The sequence below is a fragment of the Plectropomus leopardus genome, chromosome 4, assembly GCF_026936395.1.
Source record: "Plectropomus leopardus strain MGB_pleo_1.0 chromosome 4, ASM2693639v1, whole genome shotgun sequence".
Taxonomy (NCBI): domain Eukaryota; kingdom Metazoa; phylum Chordata; class Actinopteri; order Perciformes; family Serranidae; genus Plectropomus; species Plectropomus leopardus.
The window spans coordinates 33237436-33263784 of NC_142179.1; the positions used below are offsets into that span (position 1 = coordinate 33237436).

At 38.5% G+C, this 26349-nt stretch overlaps 3 protein-coding genes across 4 annotated transcripts in view; 1 reads left to right on the top strand and 2 right to left on the bottom strand.

Moving 5' to 3' along the window:
- Nucleotides 1–726: 726 nt before the first annotated feature.
- Nucleotides 727–5480, bottom strand: LOC121944027 (serine/threonine-protein phosphatase PP1-gamma catalytic subunit A). Its single transcript, XM_042487685.2, has 7 exons — nucleotides 5051–5480; nucleotides 4507–4638; nucleotides 4113–4343; nucleotides 3266–3370; nucleotides 2804–3027; nucleotides 2137–2271; nucleotides 727–1395 (listed from the first exon to the last, which is right to left on the bottom strand). The coding sequence occupies exons 1-7, from the start codon at nucleotides 5103–5105 to the stop codon at nucleotides 1306–1308; spliced, it is 972 nt and encodes a 323-aa protein (XP_042343619.1). The 5' UTR covers nucleotides 5106–5480; the 3' UTR covers nucleotides 727–1305.
- Nucleotides 5481–8674: 3194 nt separating this feature from the next.
- myl2b (myosin, light chain 2b, regulatory, cardiac, slow) lies at nucleotides 8675–13707 on the bottom strand. The gene is made up of 7 exons (XM_042487686.2): nucleotides 13560–13707; nucleotides 11469–11558; nucleotides 11280–11355; nucleotides 9401–9505; nucleotides 9235–9313; nucleotides 9117–9165; nucleotides 8675–9026 (listed from the first exon to the last, which is right to left on the bottom strand). Exons 1-7 carry the CDS (start codon nucleotides 13560–13562, stop codon nucleotides 8922–8924), a joined length of 507 nt encoding a protein of 168 aa, XP_042343620.1. The 5' UTR covers nucleotides 13563–13707; the 3' UTR covers nucleotides 8675–8921.
- Nucleotides 13708–21915: 8208 nt separating this feature from the next.
- The window catches only part of cux2b (cut-like homeobox 2b), a 110021-nt gene continuing 105587 nt past the window's right edge, over nucleotides 21916–26349 (top strand). The window contains exon 1 of one of the 2 annotated variants that reach the window (XM_088077155.1): nucleotides 21916–22290. In XM_088077155.1, coding sequence (XP_087933281.1) covers nucleotides 22228–22290 — 63 coding nt within the window. In that variant the 5' untranslated portion in view covers nucleotides 21916–22227. Of the gene's footprint in view, nucleotides 22291–22370; nucleotides 23064–26349 lie in introns of those variants that run through there. The other variant, XM_088077156.1, reaches the window with a different exon arrangement.

Here is a 26349-nt window from a genome sequence, read left to right on the forward strand (position 1 = left end):
TTAGTTTCACTCCATCTAGGTATTTTTGGTCATCCTTATTTAGTGACATAAAATGGTAAAAAGCATGGAAAATTTGACAAATACTGTATAAATGACAAGGTTAAATAAATAAAATAAATAAATTTGATGTAATGTTATTCTATAGGTAATGTAAGATAGAAAATTAATAATTGTTTATCATACAGACAACTTTTTGTTTTTGGAAAATTTCATATTCAAAAGAAAAAATGGTCAGACACTAAACCAACTTCCCTGCTCTTTCATAATGACTTTCAGCCATATAGCGCCCTGATAGCTAAGTTTATATTTATTAAACAATGCACCGAAATGAGATGCATGTTTTGTGGATAAATTAGCTTATTTTAAAAGATAAAAATGAATATGACAGGTGAGGTACACGTCATAAACCTATGTGGAGAAAAATAGTGGTAAACAGTCAATTCCATTAAAAAAAATCAATAATTTGCTCTTTTTCACACATACTTGTGTCCCTTTTTCATATACAATATTTTACATACTTTGATGAACTTAAACATTTCCATGGTCATGATGGATATTACACTATATTCTGTCTCCACCTTGTGGGGGTTTCCTGATAGGAGCCCCTTCCTTCATGAGGAGTTCCTGCTCAACAGTATGCATTTCAGTTTTCTGTCTTTTCAGTTTGTATTGTGGTTTTTAGAAAGCAAAAAAAAGCTTAAGTAACAAATGACACTCGGATACCAATTTCCCCCTAAAATACACTCGAGTTTATTAGAAAGATTTAGACATTACAAGAGTGCTTCTTTATTCGTTTAATTTAGCACAAGACTTGTTTAAAAATGTGATGATGCAGTGTGTAAAGTCAACATCCTATGACACTGACCGTAAATAAACTGTAAATAAAGTTGTACATAAGTAAACAGATATTTGTGACCCCACCCCCCCCATTGGTTTTATAGCCATTATTATAACCCATTACTGACAGTGAGAAAAATGACAAATGAGACATTAAAGAAACTGGAAAAATTGTGCACAGCTTCAAACAAGGCATTCCTGTGCATAAGTAGCCGTATTGTTACATTTTTCCTGATTGAACAGTCATATGTGGCAAAGACTAGCTGCAAAATGGAGTGCAAAACACCTGAGGTTTATCATGGTGACATATCAATTTACCCCTGTGGACAAAACAACAAAATATTTTGCTTTCATAGGGTAGGAGTGAATATCTTTTCAGTATTGGCAGCATGAAGGATAAACAATCCTTCAAATGCAGAGGACGAAAGCAGAACAGAGGAGTGAGACTCCGGCCATAAGTCCCCCGGCTCATTTCTTGGCTTGCTTGGTGACCATGTTGCGGGGGGGAGTCACGGGACGGCTGCCGTTGGGCTTCTTTTTCTCAGCTGGTTTCAAAATCTACAAAAGGGACATACAACGCTGAATGAAAAGATCTTCCTATTGCAGATGTGCAGAACTGGTGCAGCACAATATCAGATTCTAAATGAACATTTGGACAATTGTAACCATTTTAATGACTTTTGCATTTTCAATTCATTGACATCAATTAATAATAGATGAAGTTAAAAAAAACAAAGAAACAAACTAACAGACTAATTGAAAAAATGACTCAATTAGAAATAGCAGGTTTTTGGAACTACAGGGTAAATTGGTTACTTTTAAATATGGAGCACTCACACAATAATCACTAGTTACTAACAACCAATTTGCATGTGGTTCATTGTTTATCTGAGCAGCATTTTACAGTTACACAGTATGTCAAACTGAAGCGCAAATCTTTAAAACCACATTATCATTACTTCTGTGTATATAAATTTAGTTTGGCCCTGACTTTGAGGTATATAAAATATCAACATATTTTTTCTTGCTTGTTTCGTTCTTTTTCATTGTAGAAATCTAATGAGAATAGTACAAAAACGATAAATGCACTGTAAAACTGGAAGTGCAATAAACGAAGGCTTCAGCCCACAGCTTTTCAGTGAGCAAAACTTGCTCGTCACTTCTTAAAAAGTATTGACTCACTACTTTTACTTGTTATTTTTACTTGTGTGTGTAAAAGTTGGAAAATGACTGATATGGTCTAAACTTAACTAGAACTATTTCCCTACAATATCCAATGTACAAGCGAAGGCACTTTACCTGAAAAGAGCACATGAGTGTCTCATCCACACTCATCATGGCACCAGCATTGTCGAACTCTCCGCAATAGTTAGGTGCTGAGAACAGAGTGACAAGCTGCCTCTTTGCGAAGAATTCGTAGCCGTCCTCAACAACCTGCAAGTGAAATGATACCAATAGATAAGACAGATTGACAAACTTAGAAAATCTGGCATTTTTTGATGAAGAATGTCTGTCTAATGTGAGTTCTAATGAGTTCTGCACAGTGGTTCCCAACCTGAGGAGTCAGGACGTCCCACAAGGGGTCACAAGATGATTAAACACGATTGGAAGCAGAAAGCATACATTCCTGCCACAAAAATCATGTATTTTTCAGATTTTCTTCTGGTCCCACCTCTTCAGTTCTTTTTTTCATTTATACAAGTAAAAATAATCTTTAGATAAATTGGTCACAACCGCTAGACATCCAACCAACAGGGGTCAAAAGTAGACATTGCTTTATATCTGAAGGCTAACAAGCCAAAGAGGTTAGGGAACACTGTTTGGACATACAGTATTGTGCCAGTTCTCTGCATAGTATGTGATGTCCTGCAGACCTCGCATCACGTGTAGTCAGCATGTTCAGTGATCTGCTGATACACAAACACGTCACACTGCTGTTTAGAATGACAGAGGTCAGAGCGATTACCTGATGGGCACGGCAGATCAGATCCAGGTCATGCTTGTGCAGGAACTTGGCCACCACCTCTGAGCCAAAGGTAAACGATACACCCCTGTCGTTCTCCCCCCAGCCCAGAACATCCTTGTCTGGGTCAGACCAAAGCAAATCGCACAGCAGACCCTGGTCGGGCACGTCAGTGGGGCGCATGATGCGTCTGATCTGCTCCATGGACTGAAGGTCAGGTGACAGTCCTAGACAGAACAGCAGCGAAAGTACAAATAAACACACTGATACTGAGGTCAATGCCTATTACACATTGCTACGGCCTACGTCAGTTGACAAAGTGCAAAGCAAGCACTGCTAAAGGACCAATGACAGTGGCTGACACAAAAGGTACACTACTTTAGACATTATGCATGTGTAAAAAAAACGTCATCTCCAAGACTTAAAATAAATTTGTTGTTTTTTTTTTCAAATCAAAAAACTAACCTCCATGGCAGCAAAAGATCTTCTCATCGACAATGGCGGCAATAGGGAGACAGTTAAAACAATCTGTGAAGGTCTTCCAGAGTTTGATGTTGTACCTTCTTTTACCTAAAACATAAAAAAGGATTTCAATTTAACATGATATCATAGCAAACAGAACTAGGGATGCACGATAATTTTGGTAAATCATCGGTAACTGCAGGTATTGGCTTAAAAATGAAATATCGGAATCAGCCAACATGATGATTTCTGACGATGTCACAAACCAATTTTTTTTTTTTTTTAATTATTGATAAAAAAGAAAATGTACAGACCATCAACCCAAAGTGGAAGTATTTTTCTTATTTTGCACAATGGGTAAAGTTGCATACATAGAAAAGCATTGTATTTCATTTCTGCATCTGCTTGTGAGACATTACGATAAGAATATGCATAATATGATGTTAATTCCACTACATAGTAGACTTTATTATCACTGAAATTATATGGGGAAAAAGGGGATATATCAGCATTGGTATTCATTATTGGCCAAATGAGTTGTTATAGATCTGCATAATGGATATTTGCAAAAATTCTAATATTATGCATCCCTAATAAGAGCGCTTATGCTGCTGCACATATGCAAACCTCCAAAGACATCAACCCTAAAATCCTGTATAAGGGCTAAAATGCCAAGATCATTTTTGTGCACCAAAGTGCAGCGAAGCTACACAGTGTGGCATACAACAACCAAAACACAGAACTAAAACCAGAAATTAACTCAAACCATCACTACAACATGAACCGAATATAAAATGCTTAGAAAAACTCATAGATTTGGAAAGAATGGCTACAGAGGTACGGTACTCACACTCGTCATAGAAACCATATATTCTGTTGATTGAAGCACACTCATGGTTTCCCCTCAGCAGGAAGAAGTTCTCTGGATATTTGATTTTGTAGGCCAGCAGAAGGCAGATGGTTTCCAGAGACTGCTTCCCCCTGTCCACATAGTCACCCAGAAACAGATAGTTGCTTTCTGGAGGGAAGCCTCCATACTCAAACAGCCTCAGCAGGTCATAGTATTGCCCGTGGATATCACCTGCAGGAGAAAAGTACATCATTACACCTACAGCACAGCAGTATGTGAATTGTATGTGATTTAGTTTTGAGTGGTTATGTCCCCATGATGATTTGAAAAGGGAACCAAAAATAACCATCATAAAACTACATTAATTGATGTTTTTTTTAATGCACAGACTCACCACATATCTTGAGAGGGGCCTCCAGCTCCAGCAGAATGGGTTGACTGAGAAAGATCTCCCTGGACTTCAGGCATAATCCACGGATCTCATTCTCCTGCAGCTGCACGTTCTTGCCGGGCTTTGCTCCTCTGACTGCAACAAGAAAACATAAACAAAAGGTCAGAAAAAAAACAGTAGTTGACTACAGTCCTAAGTAATGCCTGGTACAGTATCTCTACGCTGATGCTGTACGGGACAAAAGGGGAACAAACACCGCGCCGGAATGCGCAATGTTAGAGTTACTGTGTGAGACACACAATGTGAACTGGACCAAGTATCGATTCGTGCCCTTCAAGTACAGTAGCATCATCAACCCCAACAAAAATTAGGGGAACATCGATGGCTACCCCTACAAAATAACGAATAACTTTAGCTAACGTTAGCTAACATGGCTATTTATTTTACATTATGTTGAAAAACAGGCTAAAGCTAGAAGCGTATCTGCTCTTAGCTTTTGTCATAAGGAAATTAATGATTTATGGGTAATATTCCAGCATTTCCTTACCTTCTAAAAGTCGTTGAATGATACTGTCTATGTTGAGTTTGTCAACATCAGCCATTGCAGCGTTAATAAAATCGTTTCAGTTAAATCTGGGTCTTGGCGTTAGCACACTGGTGAAAGCTAGCCCGCTAGCTATCCTGGCATTAGCTTCCTAATGTTAGCTGGTTGATTTTCCGGCTTGAGGGTAAAGATGTTGGTGTGACCCTGCTACTCTTTAGCTTCTCGGCGACACGGTCAAAAACTACTAAGCTACTTGGACATCGCAGTTTAAAAAAAAATCTACATCCAGTGTTGGGTTTTGTTCAGAAACAGGGACTAAAAAAAATAAACGTCAACCGCACTAGCTGTTAGCTAGCGATGGTGTCCCGTCTGTGTTTTTCTCCGCCGCACCTTGTACAGCTAGCCAGCTGCTTCAAGGAGGCTGCTGCTAGCTGCTCCTCTGCTGCCTCCCACCGGACCGGATGGAGAAAGACTCTCTCGCTCACTTAGATGAACATGAAAAATAAGAAAAATACAAACACATCAACGTGATTATAAAGTAGGGCATCAGTCTTCAGGAACCACAGTAAATTTTTGATCCCCTCTCATTGTACATTTAATGGTTTGAAAGTAAAAATCTAGGTATGGTTTTTGTTTTGGATTTGGATTTGTTTTGAACATGTAAAAAAGGAAAATGGAGAAATGTTCATACAAACAAGCAGACAAACAAAAACAGAAATATTTACAGGCAATGAAAAACAAAGCAAAAGAAATGGTTAAATACATAATAGCTTTTTTTTTTACACATTCAGTGAGAAGTACAAACGTATTTAATCCAACCCCTTCTCTTTTAGTCACTGAATTTTAATCAGCCAGCTTCCTTTTTAATTTCAACTTATACTCTAATAATTAAATGCATATACATACACCCACATACCCCAAATCCTGTCTACAGTTATTATTTGCAGAACAAAAGAGGAAGATAAAGTAGGAAAAGAAAGAAATGTTAAGTAACCAAATAATCATTCAGCAGCTCAATTTTTTGTAAGTCCTAATAGTATGCCATAGTTGTATTAGTAAAAACATACACTGGCAATGGATAAGTATTTACCAGGTAATTATGCAGCAATTTTGGGTTCAAATTGTGAATGATGTCGTTATTATTGATATATTAATTTCAGCACTTTAATTTAGAAAACAAGCTCTTAAGTATTTTTAACTGCCTGTTAACTTAAAATCACAAATTTGTGTCCACAGCAAGCCATTCTGAACTCTGAAGAAGAGCTGTCAATTATTTGGGCAGTTATGATATACTGACTGATTCACACAGTTCCTCCTCATATTCAGTTGCTAATATCTAGGACTATTTATAGGAGAGTACATTGAGACTCATGTGGAGTAACAAAAAGCTAGGCAACAATTTCCACAGAGAAATTCCTAGCAAATTTTACACAGGATATGCTCAAGTAAACTCTATGTACAATTAAGAATATTATTTCTATAAAAAGCACTCAACACTGTCAACACAGGTATGAGACAAGACCAGTTATGTACCTACAGATACACTTATAGTTAAATGTTCCCGCTAAAGGACAGTATTTGGTATTTAAGAGGTCACAAATATACCTTTTGACCAATAAAAGGGCACAAAGTGATTTAAGATAAAATCAAAACACATGTTTGTACCCTTTCAATCTCATGGGTACCTGCAGCATTGAAACACGTGTACTGTATTCTTCCGCCAAACACTATAGTTCCTCAAAACAGCAACAGTGGCGCATTAATACAAAAGACAGCACTACTTCTCTCAGATCTGGTGGAGTCCAGTATGTCACTCAGGGATTTCTACAAAAAATGTACCAAACTTCTACAACTTCTACAAAAGTTATTGGTGAAAAGAGGTATTGGAATTTTAAAGGAGGAAGCTCAGAAATGTAAAGGTTAGTGTGTAATTTATGCAAAGTTAATTGTACCAAACGGTCAAATTTAGCTAGCATGTTCGTTAGCACTTATATTAATAGCAAAGTTAGACTCGCCAGCTTACCGATAACATAAGCCAACATTATTCAATATGTTAACATCATACTCTCTGTAATCTAGCCTTACCCATAAGTAGATTAGTTATTAAAATATTATTAGTTAAAAGTGAGCTCTAATGATTGTATGAGCTATTCAAATCATTGTCATTCTTACGTTAGCAAGGCTCACAGTTTCCCGCTCAAAGTGATTTTAAACAAAGGAAGGTGCAAATTTCAACCTTTCTGACAACTGGTAAATTTTACTCAAGAATGGACAGTAAAGTTTAGTGACATAGACAAAAAATTGCCAGTAAAATTTACTCAGGTCATTGCTATGTGTCTGAATGTAGGTTGGCACATTATGCAAACTAAATATTATATAATATATAATTTTGTAAAAATATTAAATTAAGTTGCACTGTTTGCTATATGTTTAGCATCAACAGAAAGTTAGCAGTAAATATGGTAGACTAGATTCATTTTCACCAAAAAAGAGTTGATGGAGGTTGTTTCAGTTGCAAAGAAAATTAACACAAATACACTATAGGGGCACTGTAACACTTTAACCCTTTGAAACCTGACCAAACTGGCTTAATTTCTTTCAAAAACATAGGACAAAAGCAATGAGCAATGAGAGAAGAAACAACCCCCCCAAAATTAGCAAGAAACTAGTATAAAGTTCTTGAAAATTACCTGATTTTTTTTTTTAAATCAAGAAAAAAAAAACCCACAACAACAACAATAAGGAAATGACCTGAAAAATGTGCCAAAAAAATTAAATGACTGTAATATAATTTTAAATTTCTAATTATGATAATTCTAAATATATTTTTTTCTCTTGGTTTTTTTTCTTCTTTTTGTTCCCCCTAAAGAGTTTTCCCTAGCTTCTGAAACTAATTCTACTAATATTTTGCAATTTCTGGAATTTTGAATGTGGAACATTTTTTACCACCTTTACAGTTTTTCCCACATTTTTGTAAGAAATCTCACTAATTTGTTCCAGGTTCAGACAATTAAATTTGTGAAACTTGTGAAAGGTGCCTGAATGCAGCACAGGAAACATGTGAATGCATGTTTTAAGGGTTAAGAAGGAAATAGTTCCTCCCTAAACACATACTGTATTGTCTTTATCATGCTACACTCTTAGCTTAGTGTAGCATTATTGCAGTTGCTGGTTAATGGGGGAACCACTCCCTTTGGCTGATAGACCTTTTCACAGAGCACACATATCTTTCATAATGGTTTTTTTTAAACTCTTACATATCCTACTGCTGCACAATCAACACTAGACTGAATCTCAAATGACCATTTACAGCTAATTAAATATCACTACTGAAACAGCCTCTTTTTTCCTGTTGCAACTAAATGAAATAAAGCTGCACACAAATCTGTTTCCCTGGAGCAAAATGGAAAAGAGTAATTGTTGTTTTTATTCATGGGAATAACTAACATCCTTCCAGGCCTACATATTTAACCTTGTGACCCTGAAAATATCCCACAGCTTCAAAACAATATGATTGTGATTAAATATGAATGAGTGAATGTTTGAAAATGTCTCCTCCGGTTACCAGCAGTGACATAAACCTTCACTTCTCTATTCTTTCATCAAAAATATTTCACTGTCAAAACATGTGGTCACATAAACGTTTAATTTTATATATCATAATGGAGTACATGTACATAATGTAATAATATATATATATATATATATATATACACACTATAACTAAAAAATACTTAAAACGTTAATGCAAAACAGTATAATTCATATGAATGAATGTAAAATATGAAAAGTTATGTTGTTTATTTTTACTTTACATTTCTAGTATGTGTGATATTTGGCACAAACATTGGTTTCAAAGTCCAGGTGACATCATCTACTCTTGGTCTTTCTCTTCACCGTGTGTGATGATGTAGACCAGGTTCTTGTAGTCCAGGTTTCCTGCAACATCTGGTGGAAATGCTTTAAACATCTGTTCCATCTATGGGCACAAAGTTTTAACAAAGGTCTATTATTAAGTGAAGAATATCTTTCATCAAAACTCTAATACTGTTTGAGGTGGAACTCTAACCTCTTCGGGGGAGAACCTGTCCGCCTGGGTCGTCAGCATCTCTGTAACACTGTAGAGACAAACAGCGATGATGAGCAGACTGGACGTTTACCTCATTCAACCACAATTTGTTACTCACAAGTCTTTTCTTAATGTTCCTTTCCCCTCAGGATCAAACACTTTGAAAGCGTTGAGGATGGTCTCCTCCGCATCAGCACCTGAAGACGAACAGTAGCAGCTCTGTGGTGAAAAACTACAACAAAGGTAACATCTGTTTACAAGCATTATCATGGACTTCCCCCCACCTTTTAGTTTCTCTCCAAACATGGTGAGAAAGACGGTGAAATTAATCGGTCCTGGGGCCTCCTTCAGCATCTCATCAATCTCTTCTTGCTTGACATTTAAACGGCCTAGAGAAGGATGGCAGATAAAGTGGAGTCGGGTTTAAAGCAGCAGGTAACGATTATTTACATTATCGATCAATCTATCATTTTCTCAATTGGTCGATGAAGCATTCGGCCAGTGCTGGACCCAGCAGATTGTGTTTTTATAGCAAACAAGAGAAAGAAATGATGAAAAACAGCACATATTAGGATTTTAACAAACAAGGATAATAGCAATAAAAGAATACGGTATGTTCAAATTTGCAAAATACATCTTTTTTTGTAGTGCTCCTCAAATGGCTTTTGCCTTTTCATTTTCTCTCACTCTAATGTTTTCCATATGAACTCCATTCCTCCATACCATCAATGCTCCGGCGTGTTCTGACTGTGTTAACTACTCACTGCTGAACACATTAAAGGTCCTATATTGGGTTCATTTTCAGATTCATATTTTTTATTTTTGGTTTCTAATAGAACATTTTTACATGCTTTAATGCTAAAAAAGCAAATTATTTTTCTCGTACTGTCTGCTTGAAGATACCTGTATTCGCCCTCTGTCTGAAACAGGCCATTTTAGCACCCATCTCATTCAGCCTCCTGTGTTCTGATTGGTCAGGGTTGTCAGGTCCTCCACATTTGTGCTCTTGGCATCTCTGCAGCCAGGAAATGACTGTAACAGTACTGTAGCACCAGTTTCTACCTTTATGCAATGTACTTGCAGCGCCCTCGCAATCCAAACGCATAAAACAGCGCAGCTTTGATAGTGCTTTTAGCAGAAGACTGCAACGCTAAAAGGCACCTTTCATGTGTGCATTAAAAGCCGCTGGCGAGTGCCATGTGAGAATGTGGCTGGACAGAAGTGGTCACGTTGTTATACACCAGCGGACGGTTAGACAGGTGTAGTTGCCAGCATTTGCATTTGTTGACATCCCAGCGTTGGTTGCCATGTCCTATTGTTGCTTAAACATAATCACGTGCAGTGTTATCTACCATGTGTATTTGACATAACAGGAGCTGCATCCCGAAACATAAACACCAGATGCAGAAGAAAATCTAAAATGTAATAAATACATGGGGAAGTCCACTGCAAAGTGGCAACATGTGACAATTTGGGATAAGAATGTGTTGGTACTTTGACATCCCAATTTAATGGAAGTCCTGATGGTTCATTTAAAAGGCACAGTTTCTTAATAAGGCGCGTGTGCATTTTGGATTGAGTGTTTTGATACTTTCAGTGTTTATGTAGCAGCCAGACCTGCTTTGTATCATAAAAGAAATGCAAATCAGACTTTTTACAATATGAGACCTTTTAAGGTGAACTGCATTGCCAGGACTAGAAGTGGTACTGCTACCACTAACTAACCGTAAGTGGTTATGGAGTATTTTTCCTCTATGTCAATTTTATTTATTTATTTTTTCCAAAAAGGGGAGTGGGGGAGCACATATGACACGTATAAGCTCTGTCGCTGCGTTTGGTCAATAAAATATTAGAAAAAAGTGAAAAATGCTTATCATAATATCCCATAAATCTCAGGTGACATATATTCAGATGTGTTTTGTCTGAGCATCAGTCCAGAAACAACAATATTCCATTTCCATTACATAAGACAAAAGAAAAACAGGAAACAGATGTTTGGCATTTTTGAAACATTTCTTAAGATAAGAGTTTTCTGCCAATCCAGTTGCTTCAGCCCTAACAAGGTTTACAACTAGATACACTTCTGTGAAATCTGACAATGTGAAACTCTCACAACACAAAAGAGACATACACACGTAAATAAACACACACAGGATGGCCTACCTAAAGCTGCAAAAGTGTCTCTCAGGTCGTTCTTGTCAATGAAACCGTCTCTGTTTTGGTCCATGATGGTGAAAGCCTGTGGAAGTTTGATTGTTACATGCTGTGTCTCCAGTCTGCACAGTAAGCACTCGCCACAGAGTAAACTGCTCAAACTCAATGGGAAAGAAAACATTTTGGCAGAGCACTGACTTCTTTGAACTCCTGGATCTGGGCCTGTTCAAACATGGAGAACACATTGGAGCTGGCTCCCTCCGCTCTCTTCTTTGCTTTCTTGGGTGCCTGCGGGGTTTGACAATGACACTCTAATTAGATCCAATACTAATGGCACCATCATCACCTGGCTCTCCGCTTCAGCTTCACTCATTATCGGTTTCACTGTGACACATGCGCTTATGATAACGAGCCGATGATCAGCAAACTTACCGAGTGTGGGGGGCATTAATTGCACAACAGGCAAGGTTTATACCGGGGCACGCATTTCATTAGGACGGATTACAAACACTGTCAGTTTGTTATGGAAATATTTACTCAAGCCTCCAATTTAGTGAGAATGCAGACTAAGCCTGGGGAGGGTGTGGTCCGCTGCCCGCACTCCCACAGTCCCAGGATCACACGAGGGATTATTCTATAGGGCCCGGGTGATGACAGGAGGGTACACTGAGCCCTGTTTGATCAGAAATCCCTGGGAGGCGAGGATTATGTCGAGCTATTTACATGACTGCCAAGGAACTGTGAAAAACAGTGTAAAGGGGATGCGGCGCGATGACATCATATTGCTTGGATTCGCGGCCTCCCGACAGCTGCTGTCTAACCCCTGTTGTGGATTAGCTCTCGAGCACTTGTGTATCTCATGGACGGGACCTCTGGCGCTCAGCTTCATTTATTTCTTTATTTTGTTTTAAGAGGATTCATGCAGTCATTGGATGGGATGCAGAAGTTGCTGTTTGTTGATGTTGCCCGGTGCAGATCAACACAAACTTCATCAAAATGATACATTACATTTTCCTGTTTGTTGCATCTACCTGTTGCTCCTCTCTACTTTTTTATCCTCTCCTACTCTTTTCTCATCTCACCTCATTTCCTCTCCTTTCCTTTTCTCCTCATTTTTCATCTCCTCCTTTTCTCCTCTCCTATTCTAATGTCTCCTCCTTTCTCCCTTCTCCTGTCCTCTCTCCCAATTTCCACACATCTTTTTCTCCCTCTCCCCCCCCATTCAATATCTTTATTTCTGCTCCTTTACTTTTCTCTCTTTTTTCACTCTCATCTCCTTATTTCCCCTCCTCTCTCATTTCTCCTCTCCCCTTCTGATGTTCCTCCTCTTTTCTCTCATCTCCTTTCCCCCGTTCCCTCTCCTCTCTTTTCCCATTTCTCCATCTAATGCCCCCCTTTTTTCCACTCTTTTTTCCTGTCCTTTCCTTCTCTCCTTCCCTCTCCTGTCTTTTCTTCTCCTTTCCTCTCATCTCCCCATTTCCTCTCCTCTTCCCCTCTTTTCTCCCCTCCCCTTCTAATGTCTCCTCTTCTCCTCTTTCTCTCCCATTTCCTGTTTCTTTTTCCTCTCCTCTACTTTTCTCCTCTGCTCTTTTCTTCTTATCTCCTTCCCCCTTTTATTCCTCTCCTTTCCTTCTTTCCCTCTCCCCATCTAATGTTTCCTCTCCTCCTCTTTCAACCCCACATATTCCCTTCACTCTTTTGTCCTCGTTGCTTTTCTCCTCTCATCTACTCCCCTCTCTTTGCTCTCCTCTTTTTTCCCTCTCTCCTTTTCTCCTCTCCCCTCCTAGTCTCCTCTTTTCTCTTCTACTATCTCTTCTCTTTTCTCTTCTGCTCTACTTTTTCTGCCCTCTCTCCATTCTTTTCCTCTATTGTTCCCTTGTCTTCTCTCTTTCCTGTGTTTTCTGTTATCTCCTGTTCCTTCTCCTGTTCTTTTCTCCATGCTACAATTATCAATTCATTTCATTTTTATTTGATTTCAGCATTGCGAGTAGACAAAAATAATCAATAAATCATCAATAGGACGACCAGAGTGCTGTCCTATTAATGATTTTTTTTGTTGTTGATCTGTATTCAGTATCCATAAGCATATTGGCATGGACTATATTGATTCATTATCACTGGTTAGAGGAGAGCAAGATGTATAATTCATCAAAACATGCCATGACAGCGTATCATACATTTATATCACATACTATATAAACACATGCAGCAGTAACAGAATATCTCTCCAGTCTGGCAGTACTTTAAACAAGATTAAATGCAATGACTATAAAGTGTGTGTCCACTCACCATATTTCAGCAGTAGCTGATGAGGAGGACCACGCAGTATCCTTGCTGCTTTATGAGGGAGCGACACACAAAACAAGGGCTAGATATACTGACCCCGCTCCCCTACATAATGGCACATGCTTATGGGTTATAAATACTCCATGCCTTGTTTAGTCAGAGACCCAGGTAAAGAAGACTATTCCCCTCTCGACCACCACCACCACCCTCCATTGTCAGAGTTCATGAGATTTAGGGATAATAGCCAAACACTCATACCCCATTACTGAGGCCCAGGAATAACAACAGGACATAGCTTTGGCTCATGAAGGACAGTTGTTTGACACTGACAGTTGCACTTGATGGGATCCATCACCCAGCTGTCCTGTTAGTGCTCCGCGGGGAACCAAACCATGCTGTGATTAGAGCTGTTTCTTGGTAGCACGATAAACGGAACTGTTGGCTAAAGAGTTCTGAGCCCCAATAAGACTGGATCATAAACAGCATGCCGCGCTGTGGAAAACATTATTCATATGATGTGTTTCATAAACAGTGTTGTTGTCCTCTTACAATGTTGGATAGTGATCTATTTATGAAACTGAACTAGTTTAGACAATGTCACACTCAGCCGCAGAGCTTTGCTTTGTGTCGGTTCAACAGAGATGGGTACAAATACATCAAAAACTATCTTGTTCATTACAAATACTTGCCCATTAAATGTATCAAAATAAAAAAAACTGGTATGAGAAAAAAGGGGTTCAATTAAAATACAATCTCAGCAAACATGCAACTTTTCGTTACTTTTTCAGTTTTGTACTTTTTTTTATTGCTGTTGAATATGTAAAGTGTTTTTGGGTCTCATCAAATCACTACATAAATCCAAGCTATACTACTACTACAACTACTACTGCTAGAAAATAATAACATGTTTTAAAATAATAATTATAAAATATAAAAATATGAAAATTATAATAATTATAAATTATTTCAATTTCTTTCCCCTTTTATTTCCCCCTTTTCAATAGCAGTTATTATTATTATTATTATTATTATTATTATTATTATTATTATTATTATTATTATCATCATTATTATTATTAAGGCCTTTAGTAGCCTTAACGTTAATCTCTGAAAAGATGAGCTCAGCTAACATCATGGATTCAAAGTGGCCAATCAGGATATCTTTAAGGTTGGAGGCGTCAAATTCAGGGGTGCATGCTTGGTGGTTCTTGTCAGTCAAAGCAGATGTTTCAGATGTTGATTCATTTCTGAGATCTTCTAAAACAAGTAACCAGTTTCACAAGAGCAAAAGACACAAAGCAGTATCATTACAGCAGAGTATGATACAGCAGAAACTAGTTGAAGCGAAAGCATCCCTCAATACCAACAAACTAAAAAACATGACTTTCCTTTGTGTACATTTGTAACACAAATGAAATACCATAGTGCACAATAAGTGCGTTGCTGGACCTTATTCACATGCATTTAACCAAAGACTGATTGGGCTAATTGTTGTAGGCCTGCAGTTATTTTTTTTTAAATGTGTCTTTGACAATAAAATGTCACATTAAAAATTAATGTATTTTTAAGTGTTTAAAATACACAGACACAACTCTTTTTTTTTTTAACAAAATACATCTTATTTTTCTGTCCAGCAAAACATATTACAAAATACTCAGAGGTTATTAAATACATATTTTAATGCATGTTATTGGATACTCCCCATCTCTGGTCCTTAACCAGTTAGTAGACATGTTTAACACAAAAAACACAACTGTCTTTGTGATAATAGAAGGCAAGTTAAGTGGAATTTAACGGGAAAGTCATGAAACAAATGATGGTAACTATGTCAGATCCCAAATATTAACCTATTACTTTGTGAATAATGTATTTGTTGTGTAGGGTTTTATGGATTATTCCAAACAAGCTTCAAACATCACACAGTGAACACTTTATGTCCCCTCTCAGTTGGATAGCTATGTGTTATAAATAATAATAACTTTACTTGGATGTTTGAGCTTCACTGTGCAGAATGATGTATGTGTGCAGAGTTTGACACTGGAAGGCGGTTCTCATATCTATCTGCTGAAGGGGGAAAGTTTCTCTGTGCTCACCTTACATTTCAGTTGATTATGTGAACATATGAGCAGGAGTTTTTGTGACATCACAACTAGTTTGAAAGCCAAGCATGATCCCGTATTCAACTTAGACAAGTAGGAGTTAGATGTAATATTAACAGTTTTGATATTTTGATTTGAGAAATTATTCTTCAAAGCACAGTATTTTATTTTTAAAAAAGTGTGTCACAAATGGTAGGCTATTTCTATGACTTATTTCTTCAGAAAACCTTAACAACTTGGAGAGCCAGTATGAGTTCAGTGTTTTGAGAATATCAACTTACAACTGAGGCAGAAGTAAATCCAAAAAATTCTATCACAGCAAGAAACACCAGAAGACACTGAACATGAGGAACTAGAGTTAACGCTGGATACAAGGAATGAGAGAGGACAGCCCAAAACTTAAAAAAACACACACTGACCATACACACAGGGGGAGGAGAGTGTTACTGGAGGACAGGAGACAGCATGAGGGAACCAATCAGGGTGGGTCAAACAATCACAAAGGTGGGAAAACACTCAAAGGCAGACGGTGAAGGTGACAACAAGGAAAAAATGAGCTGCGTAACAAAATGTAAAACACAAAAATGACTGAATAAATGACATTAAAGGAAAAACGTAGCCTTAAGAGCAGGGCCGAACGTGACTAATAAGTCATGTTGAACTATGTGGCATTAGTTTGAGAACAGACCTAAATTTAGGATGGTCTGAAAATCAGGTTGGTTGGCAGTTTTATGACAGTTTTGTAATAATTGAAATGGATGTTTCTGGGGGCTTGTTAATGCGCTCTGGCATATTATTTAGGTTTATAGTAGCCTACATGTCCACTGAAACATTAGTGTGTACCTTAAACCTTTTTTTAATTTCCAGAATAATTTTGAATTATGATATTAAGATATGAGAAGTTGTTAGTTATTAGCATAAGTACTGAGTAAAAAACGTCACATCTGCTATTAAAAACATTTTGACAGGAGTTGTAAAATAGGTATTAGTGGAATATAATAGATTAGCTGAACTTGAGTATTAACATTTCATGCTATTTTATACTAATGCCCTACTACAAATCAGAGTGGACATGGAGTGGAGCTCATTTTTTCCCACACACTGCAGATTTTTTATTTCTTTGACCATTCACTTACCTATCTTGTCCAGTGGGTAGTGCTAGCAGCCCACAGCATTCAGCATCCGAACTACCACAGAAATGTGATCCTGACTCATTCTCAGCAGCACTGAATCAACTCACTGTTGTTTCTTCTGTGCTTTTGCTGTCCCATCTGGTTTTAAATGCATTCTCATCTGTATGTGTATTCATAATGTAGCCTATTGTAGTTTTAGCTCCAATAAAATCACTTGGGGAGGAATTAAACTGCATCATGCACCAAATGAGGCATTTTCATTATGTTATGATATAATTTCTTTTAATTTCTGTTCATAAAAATTTCAAGACATTATCACATTTTCTAATGAATATTTTAATAAACCTTCATAAGGTTCACTAATCTCCCACCCAGCAAAAAAATTCATTTTAATGCAGTCAAAGAGCAGATGCATAGTTATCTTTGTAAATACAGGCAAGCCCTTGTATTGATTGTTTCAGGCAGGTGTAGAAGGAAGGCAGTGTTGTAAACTGGGCTATGATTCTCCACACACCATACAGCGTTTTTAGCTCTGCTGCGGATGAAAATGCAAACAAGTGTGTCGGCCTTTCTGGAGAGGTACATGCTCTCGACTGTCATTGTAAATAATACCCTTGCCAGGTGAGGGGAAATTTCTGTAAAAACTCCTGGAATGCATATAATTGCAGTTTCTAGAGTTTGCTCCTGCTCAGAACTGCACCATCATGCTGTTAACACACGTGAACCTGCTCAGTCAAAGCAGAGACCTCACAGTTTGGCAGGCCATCATTATATTTTGTTTTAACCGACCCACTTGCGTGGTCGAATAAAGGTTGCTATGGTAATCCCGGTAGTAACTGCTGAAAAAGTAACCAATTGCACAAATTGGTTACACATAGTCAAAGTAAAGAAACTGTAATTACACCAAGTCAGCCAGAGTCGGGGTGCTAAAGTCTTTGTATTTGTCGACATGTTGTCACATTTATTTAGAAACCTCTACTGATGACCAGAGTCTAAGAGAGCACTATGTATGTGCTGGTTATGACACAGCAGGCCCCACACACTTTGTTCTGTCTTTTCCTATCCTATTTTGATGTTGTTTTGGGTCTCTCTGTAGTTGTCGTGCAACTTTTTGTTGTTTTGTGTCTTTTCATGGATATTTTATGTGTAATCATTTTTTGTCTCTCTGTCTCTCTTTGTGTTTCTTTATAGTTTTTTTCCCCCAGTCTCCTTGTGGATGGGTTGTGTCTCTTTGTAGTTGTTTTGTCTCTCCTTGTGGTTGCTTTGTGTCTCTTTGTAGTCATTTTGTGTCTCTTTGTAGACATTTTGTGTCTCCTTTCGGGTGGTTTATATCTCTTTGTAGCTGTTTTTTGTCTCTTTGTAGTCATTTTGTATTTGTGGGAATGTACCTGTTTGCAGTTGTTTTGTGTCTCTTTGTTTGCTCTGTGTATCTTTTTAGTTGTTCTGTGTCTCCTTTTGGTTGCTTTGGATCTCTTTGTTGTCATTTTGTCTCCTTGTTGTCTTGTATCTCTATGTAGTTGCGTTGTATCTATGTTTTTTGTGTCTTTTTACACTTGCTTTGTGTCTCTTTGTGGTTGCTTTGTGTCTCTTTGTGGTTGCTTTGTGTCTCTTTGTGGTCATTTTGTTCCTCTTTATGGTTGTTTTGTGACTCTTTGTAGTTATTTTGTGTCTCTTTATGGTTGTTTTGTGACTCTTTGTAGTTATTTTGTGTCTCTTTATGGTTGTTTTGTGACTCTTTGTCGTTATTTTGTGTCTTTTGTTGCTCCATTTGGTTGTACTGGGCCTCTATGTTGTTCTTTGTGGTTGCTTTGTATCTCTTGTAGTCGTTTTGTGTATCTTTGTGGTTGACATATGTCTCTTTGTAGTCATTTGTCATTAGTGCCTACTTTTGGTTGTTTTTTGTTTTGTGATTCTTTTTCTGTGTATCCTTGCAGTCATTTTGTGTCTTCTTGTGGGCATTTTTGTCTCTTTTAGTTGCTCTGTATCTCTTTGTTGTTTTGTGTCTTTTTGTAGTAGTTTTGCCCCTTTAGTTGGTCATTTGTGTCTGTTTGCAGTTTCTTGGTGGTCTTTTTGTGTCTCTTTGTGGGTATTTTGAGTTAATTTAGTCACATTTAGCAGGTAAAAAGGCCAGGGGAGGGGGCTAACATTGTGAGATTTCTGTCAGTAGGCCCATTCAGTAATCCATATATATCTTCTAGGACAACGAGAGACTGGAGGGCTAATAGTAGCTTTAGGAAACTTGTAGCGAAAATGAGGATATCATGGGATGATTTGTTTATAGAAATCTAGTTTAGGTGGTACTTTTTACCACCATAAAATCCCCAAACAAGCTCAAATAAGCTTCTATCACTCATCAACAATATGCCGTTTCATTAAACACGCTGTCAGCATTTTCAAACAGATGTTCTGCCATTCTTCCCCAGAAACACAGTCATTTGAAATCCCTCATCCACTGACCTCATCAAAACAATGATTTTCTTGCTCCTGGATAATTTCCCTTTTGTGCGCACAGTCCTCATTTTAAGTAACCGTGCATTACTTTTTAGATTAAGCTTTTCCAGAATAAGGTATTAATTTGAATGGGGTGACCAGGTTCCTGGAAGAGGCCCGCTGTGCTTTGTTGATGACAGCAGTGAATGTGAGGTCAAGATTATATTCAGAAGTACAGAACTGATTGAGGCCATGAGATTCAGCTATTTTTCATTAAGGCTGAATGTGGATTCAGGGGCCCGGCAGACAAAGCATCTGCCTCTGGAGGAGGAGATTGTGGGTTTAGGTCCCACCTGGGTCCCCATAGAGCCTGGGCGCTCTACATTCCTGTTGAGCCAGAACACAGTGTTCCTACCTGGCTTCTAAAAATGTCTGTGATTACAAATACTTTGCTTGATCTGCTGGTGAAAGAAAGTTTTTCAGTCTGAGCAGAATGTGCTATTGAGCATGGTAACAAAGGTCAAAAATGCACTGTAGGTTCTTACTGATGTTTCCTGGCCCGGTGTCACTCTTAACCCTTCGCTGACCCTGTCCTTTCACCCTTTTGTTGAAAAATGTCTGATATTATTATTATTGAGGAGATAACTAATGAATTACAAATATTGGCATATATTGATTAGGGGCTGATTAATATCGTTTTTTGTCAGGGCAGATACTGATTATTGGTACTTAATGAAACTGAAAACCGACATTTGGAACCGATATGGATTTACAATTTAAATTAAGATATTTCTGTCAATATTTAGAATTTGGGATATCACAAACTTCAACACAAAACTTTGTTCGCCTTTAGCAAATGTCTCATCAAAACTGAAACTTTCAACATCATATGCAGCTAGCTCCCTGCAACTTTTTTTAAATAAAGTTCAGTGAAAATTTAAATAAAAAATGAATAAATAAAAATTGCTCGCTGAGGTTTTACAAAGTAAAAGTTCCTGCCATGCTGAGACTTCCTTTGCATGTATTGCAGACTATCTTCACTGGTGTTGGTCGAGTGTGATAAGCACACTTTTTTCATCAATTAATTCTGTCGGCCATCATTAAAATAAAACACTGATACAGATAATCAGCAAAATGCCAAAAATCGGCCATGATAATTGGCCAGGCCGATAATCAGTCAACCCCTAATATTGACCAGATCATCTACTTATATGTAAATGAGCATTAAATGAGCATAAACACTTATTTTGGATGATGGATGCTTCAAAACTAGCCTAACACAGATTTCAACAACCAGAAAATGTATTATTTCCTAAGTGTATAATTTCTTAAATTGTCTAATATTCTTGTCTATATTTTGTGAGTTGTAAAAATCAAAAGCTGTCCTATGTATTGTGATTCTGGTTTTCTCATACATCACCATCTTCCTTATTCTATATTTAAATCCTGCATTGTAGCCTCACCCCTGGAGCAATAAATAAAATGCAATAAGCAAAACTTTTAATAATCTTGTCTCTCTTTCCCCTCAGGTGTTTGTCTATGGCAGAGGAATATGTCATTGTCCCCCGCAGTGCTAAAAATATGACCCATGAGGATATTGTTTTCTACCTGATTTTCATATTGGCTGGAAGCTACTGTACACTGTTGAGGCTGCTGCATGATGACCACGCTGGAGGTGGACTTAACGGTAGGTTTTGACGGACACCTTCACTTAGTGATAATGGTATAATAATTAATGGAGGAAATCACACAGTGCTCATCTGTACATCACCTTGCTCCTAACACTGTGGTGTCAGCAGGGGGAGCACCTGGCACCAGTATCACCACAGCAGCCTATGTATGTGTGCTCTCTGACCAGAGGAGTGACTTATTTTAAGTAGACAAAGAGGACCCTCAAGCTTTATTAAGTTTGACAAAGTCAAACATGTGACACTTTATATGTGCTTAGAATACCGCTGTCATTAACTGATTAAGAAAAGGTGCAGTTTCATAAACACAATTTTTGTTCCAATCCTAAAGCATATGCTTATGGACTTAAATATCATGCATGATACCTGTACATGCTTATTATTTTCTATTAATGCATGCACAATTAAAGAAAACAGATCAACATAGAGGCCGACTTTGATGATTTTTGCAAAGGAATCCACAAAAATCCGAATATAGTGAAAAAATATTAAATATAAAATGTAATATATTATAAAGTGGGGCTTATATTTTGTCTTTTTTTTATTAATGTTGAGCTATATTAAATGGGTTTTGACAATAACGCAAAAGAATATATTTATAATTTCAATTTATGCCTAACACAAAGGCAAAAAGATTATTTAAAAGAATGAACTTTGCAAAATAGCTCCAGTTCATTTTTGTTAACTTCCCTTTAAGATATGGATATAATATGCAGATATCTTTCATCTAATTTGCACAATGAGAAAACGACATGTGGACTAATGTTAAATGGCATTCTAATAATAGTCGGACTACATGTGTCGATAATGCAGCCTATTTTAATTTCCAACACTTGCTCTAATTGTAGGCGACTGTCCCGTATGCTCCTGTAATAAACACTGTTATAAACAAAAAAAAAAAAAAAAAAAGTAGGCTTGGCTAAATTCCCTGAACTCCACTAATCTACACATCATCTCCTTCCCTTTTTCCAGACGGTATTGATCAACCCCGTGCTTTACGTCAGTATTGATAACTTTGCCAAAGCAAAATCAAGTGCAATTGTCCAGTTAATGTTGGGGACGGAGGCACGGACACACTTGCTCTTTACTTTTTCAAAGACCCGGGCAGTTCGCCAAAAATATCGTCTACTTTTTCGCTTCTCGCTCCCACTAAAAACATGTTGGTCGACTTGTCAAACATATCGGCGGAGTCTCGTGTTAAGTCAGTTGGTTATTTTTTCTAAAAGTGGGACCGGTGATCGTAAACGTTGTTTAACGAGGGGGAATCCAGCCCACATATTTATTGCAGCCGCTGAAAAAAATCTCCTCAATATCCCCCAAGATGGCCGCCGATGTAGGATCGATGTTTCAATATTGGAAGAAATTTGATCTACGGCGGCTTCAGGTTAGTGCTATTCTCACCTTTCTCGGTGTATTTTTCCAGCGGTATGTCTTGTTACTGTACTCCGGTGTGTGTTGTCTCGTTTTGGGTGAATGTAAGGCGAAAGCTGGCGGTGTTTGCATTGATAGTTATTAGAAATTGATCTCTCTTCTGCCTTTGTTCAGTTCAATCATTGATCCGCGGTGGAGCGACCGTGGAGCAGCACAGCCTCTGTGTTAGCCACACCGATCTGGGATCAGCACCGCGGACAGCACTGGTGTTTACATGCATTAGCTTTTCTAGCTTTTTTACTCTTTATTGTCCGCGACAAGCACCGGCGTACTTACATGTACGGAAACTTTTAATGCGCCCCTGAATCTCTGTTCTTGGACCGTAGGCTGTAACTTTTTCAGCCAGCTTAATGTTTTATGCGGGTTTGTGTCGACGGCCGTTGCGTTGCTGCTGCATCTTTCAGTAGGCTATAATACAATTCTTGCCATTTTAATTTTTTATTTTTTTTTTTGTATCTTGAATTTGCATGTTGGGAAGTTTTATTCGTGATTTGGAAAGTTTATTTGGTGGACATTACGCATTCTGCTCGGACATTTAGCGAAAAACATCTATTTTCCGTCTGTGTAGTCTGTACATTTAGACACGTTAGTCGCCTCTGACAGTGCAACATACAAGCAGTTAGTTGTTGGGAGAAAAAAAAAAGACCAGCTTTCAAGTGTTTCGGAGGCTGCTAGTGTCGCTGGCACAAACATGTTTTTTAATGAATAACGTGGAGAATGTGGCAGGTGAGCAGTTTGTTTGTATCACAGCCGTAACATGTACCTTTTATGAAATAGCATGTCAGCTCCGCCGCCTATAGCTTAACGCACTGAGCTGAAAGTTGCATTTATAAACCACAATGCTGACAGGTTCTGCGTTTGTGTTTCTGAAGGCAAAACGTTGAAATAGGGTTGGGGAAAAGCTAAACGCTGTTTTCAGTGTCCACTCCATCCCCCCTCCCCTCCTCCTCTGCTCTCTCCTGAAGCCGCATAGGGCTGCTCGGCCGGGGGGGCTGTGTAATTGTATTCCCCGCTAATGTTTGTAAATCAGCCTCGGCCGGCGCAAGGGCAACGTCTGTGCCGTTTGACTGATGTTCTGTAACATGAGAAATGACAGGAGCATGGCAGTCCGTGTCCCTCGGAAAAGCCTACCGAGGAGGAGAAATCAGATCTGGTGGCTCTCGGTTGTCTCGTGTCGGTCGGGTGTTATTCCAGCTCCCAGCCGCTGGACCTCTCTCTCATCCAGGCTGGGGGATCCAAGAGGGGCGAGGAGGGAGCTATTGTTGTTGCGGCTGCATGTAGCGTCCTCTCTGCATCCCGGTTCAGCCCGGCTCCACAGCCCCGTGGAACATTTATGATAGATGTATACATTCAAGGTTTTTCATTAAATGTGACTGAGTAGCCTAGGAGCTAAATCTGAACTGCCCCTTAAGGATGCCCGAGCCATTACCTAGTGTCATGAGCAGTGATGTAGTGGTATATAATAAAAGAAAAAGGGTAGCTTCCAGTCTGTGGCTATCAGAAGGCGTACAGCCATTTATGCACAGAAAAAATCATGATACCTGCAGAAAAGTGTTAATTCATGCTTGTGTTCCCTTGAATGACCCTATCTTTAAATTAACTTTGATGCCACTTGCTATAATACAGCACCTAAATCTACTGCAGATGGGTGCAGATTATTGTCAGTTTATAAATGTGGCTAAATAATTCCACCAGTGAGGCAAAGGTGGAAGGTAGAAGACATTAATGTAGGTGAAGGATCCATTGTTTTAGGCAATCAATTATATTTCCATGTGCTCCAGTTGATATTGTGGACCCACAGTTAAACACTGTGACTGTATAACTGTGCAAACATATTCTTAAAAATTCACTCTTGCAGATATACACACAATATTCCACATAGTCTCAGTCTTAAATCAAACAAGATAAAATGCACATGAAGACAAACATTGTCTTGATTCATTGCAACTATAAATGACACGTGTTGACGTTTGTCTTTAGTGTCTGTCTTGTTTGGAAAAGTGCCCTTTTTCAAGCTTTTTATAACCGGTTTGTTAATAGTACAAAGTTTTGTTGTTGGTAATGATCATGTGACAGTTGGCAAAGCTGTGTTAAAGCACAACAAACACATGCATGCGATGTTGTTTCATTTTCTGCTGAAATTGTCTTTATTTAACACTGGAGCATTTTATATTTACTGCAGATGCTTCATTGTCACCAATAAGGCAAAGGTGGAAGGTGGATGAAATGAATTTAGGTGCAGGATCCCCGGTGTTAGGCTTTTGGATTGTATTTCCACGTAGTCCACGTGATATCATGAACCATCAGAAGAACACTGTTTGTTACTGTAATTGTGCTGACGGGCTATTCTTAAAAAATACACTCTTGCAGAAATACACACATCAGTCTACATAGTCTCAGCCTTAAAAATGAAATAAGCTTAAATGCACTTAAAGATAAATGTTGGCTTGATTTATAGCGATTATGAATAGTGTGCACTGACTTTGTCTTCAGTGTCAGCCTCTGACAAAAAGTGACTTTTTTAAATGCTTTTTAACCAGGGTGTTATGTGCACAAAGTTTTGTTGTTGGTAATGATTATGTGACAGTTGGCAAAGCGAACACATGCATGTGACGAAAGTGGTTGTTTCATTTTCTGCTGAAATTCTCTTTCTCTAACGCTGAAACCTTTAATATTTCACCAGGCTAGCATGGATTTGAACACTGTTTCTTATTGTCAGCAGCTCTTGTAAATACTCTTACAAAGGTGCAAACATGCTTGTAGCTGAAATGTGACATCCTCTGCTACATGTGTCAGAAATCAATTAATTCACTTATTTCTCATTCAGTCATGGTTGGAGCCAGTTCTGGGCGTGTAAAATCACAACAGCTGTTTCCCCGTTTAAGCCCACATAGAACAGCGTTGTTGCTACATCATCTACGAGCTGTTTATTTTAGCAGTTCACACCGGAACATTTATTTTCTCATTACAGGTTATTATATGAGTAAACTGAGTGTGCAGTTTTTCGTGTTTGTGCAGTAGATTTTTGCCTCCGAGTTGTACAGGATGAATAATTCACCTGCAGGCTGATGAAAAGAGGGCAGGGAAAGTGCGAAGCGCTGAGGTGGAGTGACCTTGGTTCCTGCTGGCTGCAGGTCACCCGGCCGTTGCTGTGGTAATCATTCACACCAGCCAGATGGCATTTCCGTGGGCGAGCATGAAAAGGACGGGTCAGGGTCTGTCCTGCCAGGTCCTGCCAGGCCCAAAAACAACTCTGGGCCAATACGGTACCTGGAGAGAGAGCGTTCGGCCTGTAGAAAGACTTTGCAGAGCCAGGTGATGAGAATGTGTGGTCAAGGCAGGCGGAAATGCAGTATCCTCTCCTATCAGCTGAAATGTGCTATTAACCATGGATTTATCACACATATTATTACCTTTTAATTGCCCTTTGAGCACTTAGAAAAGGATTTGCAAGGATATCAAAGCAGACTGAAAAAAAGACTTGCATTTGATTTTACTTCGGAAAACTTTGGCTCCATGCCTTCCCTACCAGTTACTTTTATCCCTCTGTTGTTTTTACCAATGTCGCAATGCTGCGCTCATATGGCGAAATAATGCCCCGCTTATTTGCTACTATTTCTTCGCCTTGTTTCCATTCTCTCTTCCATGAATCTAAGAGGCAGTGGGGTTTTAGATCAGGAACAAAAGCTTGTGATTGTACTACATTTAGCATGACTCAGTTGCTCTGGTGTCAGCTCTAATCCGCACACAGAGACAACAGTATTGCCAAACAGTGAAATTGCTTTGCAGCCTGTGAGCCTGGCTGCCTCCGCTGCCAGCCTGCTCTGTGCGCTGTTTGCCAGTAGCTCCCCCACACACACACACACATGCACACTCACCCAGCAACCCTGCAATCTCAAATTGGCTGTGAAAATCGGTCTCTGTCTCCATTTCATTCATGCTTTCATATATTTGTTTGCTGATATTGTTAATGTCACATGCATCAGTATAATCTCATTGTAGTGGAGAATAA